General features: G+C 36.9%; 2 protein-coding genes across 2 annotated transcripts; one reads left to right on the top strand and one right to left on the bottom strand.

The window, feature by feature from the left end:
- Positions 1 to 376: 376 nt before the first annotated feature.
- Positions 377 to 1,482, top strand: LOC118741225 (WASH complex subunit 3). The gene is made up of 3 exons (XM_036473133.1): positions 377 to 832; positions 902 to 1,200; positions 1,254 to 1,482. The coding sequence occupies exons 1-3, from the start codon at positions 626 to 628 to the stop codon at positions 1,291 to 1,293; spliced, it is 546 nt and encodes a 181-aa protein (XP_036329026.1). The 5' UTR covers positions 377 to 625; the 3' UTR covers positions 1,294 to 1,482.
- A 5-nt stretch (positions 1,483 to 1,487) lies between these two features.
- Positions 1,488 to 2,607, bottom strand: LOC118741226 (60S ribosomal protein L44). Its single transcript, XM_036473134.1, has 3 exons — positions 2,500 to 2,607; positions 2,082 to 2,255; positions 1,488 to 1,808 (listed from the first exon to the last, which is right to left on the bottom strand). The coding sequence occupies exons 1-3, from the start codon at positions 2,500 to 2,502 to the stop codon at positions 1,671 to 1,673; spliced, it is 315 nt and encodes a 104-aa protein (XP_036329027.1). The 5' UTR covers positions 2,503 to 2,607; the 3' UTR covers positions 1,488 to 1,670.
- Between the last annotated feature and the right edge of the window lie 219 nt (positions 2,608 to 2,826).

The following is a 2,826-nucleotide window of genomic DNA, read 5'->3' as shown; positions in this document are numbered from 1 at the left end:
TTTAAACCTACTTTATTTTTTATGAATAAAAAAAAACATACATCAGATTTTAATAGTTCATCCATATTTTCATTTCACTTATTTTGTTTCACCAAATCCTCCTCATACTTTGTTTACATTTGAATTTGTAACATTACTTTGTTTTTTAACACCTGCAAATTCCAGCTAGAAAATTTTTACTTGCAAGAATTTGCAGCTCTCTCAGATTGTTACGAATTCGCTCTCTCTTGCAAATTTTTTGGGTTATTGAATGCATTTCCAGAAAAAAACTTGCATGTGCTGGTAACAATTCGTAACAACTTTTTGATGTGGAATGGATTTATCAATTGACTCGTTAAACTCCACCTTTTTCCGCTGCTGATTTACATTTCCGTCAGTAAATTGTGAAGGCAGTTTTTACTGACAAGTAGTTTAACTTACTTTAACACCAGATGGCGCCGTCACATTTGACTTTGAACAAACAGCTGATAAACAAAACAATGCATTTTTATTGCATTTATTTATTCACTACTTTTCCTAAAAGTTGTTGACAAATTTGCGAAATAAAAACTGGCAAGACAACACATTTTACACGCGTGATACCAAGTACGAATATTTATTTTAATTGTTTGTTCAGTTAACCATTATGGACACCGAGGCACTGGCACAAACTGTAGATAAATCACAAATGCCACCGTTGCACCAAAAGCGCGTCTTGGCCTTCATTAACCATTTTATAATTAACTCTTGCAATTTTCTCAATGATTTCGCATTGCAATGCGAAACAAAATTCATAGATTTAGAAAGAAAAATGCAAAAAGTCGAAGCCGCCTTAACTATAATAGAAGCGAAGGTAAGTAAGAAAAGTCGTATGTAACCTTTGCAATGAAGAAAATAATAAATTTCCAAATTCAATATGCAGCTTGCATCTGTACCTGATGTTACAGAGACCGCAATGTCAACTACTGCCAATAGCATTACAACAGACAAAATTCCTAGTGAAACTGCAGAAAAGACTGAAAGCACACCCGCCACAGGTGCTACTGGAGATATATCAAGTGCCGAAGATCAAAGAGACAATGAAATGCCGGAACCCACAGGTGTGCGCGCATGCGATGATGTGCGTTTTAAAAAGTTTTTCAAAATGGTGCAATTTGGTGTACCCAATGAGGCAGTAAAAATGAAAATGCAAGCTGAAGGTGTCGAACCAAGCGTACTAGAGTGAGTTACTAAAAAATTAATGAAATTTTTTATAATTGCATATTTCTTTAAAGCACTCCAAATTTGCTGCTGGCAGATGGCGTTGCCGCCTGATTGTGCCTCACGAAACTAAGCGCCGTCACTTCAGATTAGTTGCTGTCCAATACATAGGTTTGAGCGTCAAGAAACACCTGCTTTAAACTTCCTTGCAACTAACATATTAAGCTATTCAATTTGTGATAATCCGTTCTATGAATACATACCTTGTAAAATTTTAATATGCTAATAGAATAAAATACGCACAAATGTTTAAATTGAATTTTCTTTTAATTCAATGTTTAGGTATAAAACACTGTTTTAAACTATATTTGCATTTTTTTCACAGGCGATTGGTTGTAGTGCTATTCACTATAGCAAAACGCATTCAATCTTTGCACTGACAGCAAACAGAAAAACAAAATAAAGGTAGCGTGGTAATGGGGGCGAGTAATTTAGAACTGGATCATCTGTCCCTTCCTTTTCTTGTCACCACCCAGCTCGAAATGCTTGCAACGCTTTAGAGGTGTTTGCTTGCGGTACTTGCATTCCGTGCATTCCATACGCAGCACAATCTTTTTGGTGGTCTTAGCCTGAAAATGAAGAAAATAAAAGAGTTAAGTCAACAGTTTCAGGCAATGGAAAGTTAAAAATTTAATTTTAAAGTATTTTTCTTGTGTGAATGTTCCAACTCAGCAACTACCGGCAACATAAAGCAGTTACTATAGAGTAGTTTTCAGCATTCAACGTTAATATTGCATACATTTATCCCACCAAAGAGCTTTGCAGCGCGCTTAAGCGACGCAACAGCAATTTAGTTCTACAAATATGCCAATATAACTGGTATTTTCGATTGTAATTCGTACCTTCTTCCTGAAGATGGGCTTAGTTTGACCGCCGAAACCCTGTTGTTTTCTGTCGTAACGACGTCTTCCCTGCGCACCTTTACGCTCCTTGGACTTTTTGTACTGTGTCACCTTATGTGGCTTGTGGCACTTGCATTTCTTGCAGAAGGTGCGTCGCTGTTTCGGCACATTGACCTGAAAAAAGAATTTCAAAGCCTCTTTTAGCAAATCTTCACACAAACTTTTATTTGCACAACGAAAAATCGCAAAAACATATCCAGCAAGATACGAGAGTTTCATCGGTAATATAAATACACCAACATATAACAAATGATTTATATTTTCCATCAAAGCACAAGTCTGTGTATTTTGCATAAATATTTTTGAGATGCATCGCGATTTCTATAAAGATTTTTATACGAAATTTCCACAAACGTACCATCTTGGCGATTCTTGGTTGTCAAAGAAAGAAAAAAAGAAAGAGAAGAAGAATAAACGGAAGCGATAGAAATGTCAGCTGTCAAATTGCTGGAATTTTTCTGAAATGGCACTACCGGAAATCATTGGAAAGCACTACCGGAAGTACAGGGTACTGGGAAGCAACTGTTATCATGAAACACAGCTGGAGGGTTACACGCTATTACTGGCCCTCTTCACGCGCTGGAAAATCTCGCTCGCGTGAGGACGCATGCACAACAAATTGACCGCTAACAAGTAAGAAAGTCTAAGTTCAGGCGGGGCCGAACATTAAATACCCGGCGCAAGT

The sequence above is a fragment of the Rhagoletis pomonella genome, unplaced genomic scaffold (genome assembly GCF_013731165.1).
Source record: "Rhagoletis pomonella isolate Grant_MI unplaced genomic scaffold, Rhpom_1.0 Rhpom_scaffold_00006, whole genome shotgun sequence".
NCBI classification, from domain to species: domain Eukaryota; kingdom Metazoa; phylum Arthropoda; class Insecta; order Diptera; family Tephritidae; genus Rhagoletis; species Rhagoletis pomonella.
The sequence above is the reverse complement of the archived record's forward strand: the minus strand, read 5'-3'. Positions and strand labels throughout refer to the sequence as shown.

What these genes read in the sequence shown, in the direction of transcription:
- LOC118741225 (XM_036473133.1), top strand. Translation starts at nt 626, where the DNA reads ATGGACACCGAGGCACTGGCACAAACTGTAGATAAATCACAAATGCCA. An exon ending in TAACTATAATAGAAGCGAAG is followed by an intron (nt 833 to 901) that starts GTAAGTAAGAAA and finishes TTCAATATGCAG; the next exon opens with CTTGCATCTGTACCTGATGT. An exon ending in GTCGAACCAAGCGTACTAGA is followed by an intron (nt 1,201 to 1,253) that starts GTGAGTTACTAA and finishes ATTTCTTTAAAG; the next exon opens with CACTCCAAATTTGCTGCTGG.
- LOC118741226 (XM_036473134.1), bottom strand. An exon ending in AGCCCATCTTCAGGAAGAAG is followed by an intron (nt 1,809 to 2,081) that starts GTACGAATTACA and finishes CTTCATTTTCAG; the next exon opens with GCTAAGACCACCAAAAAGAT.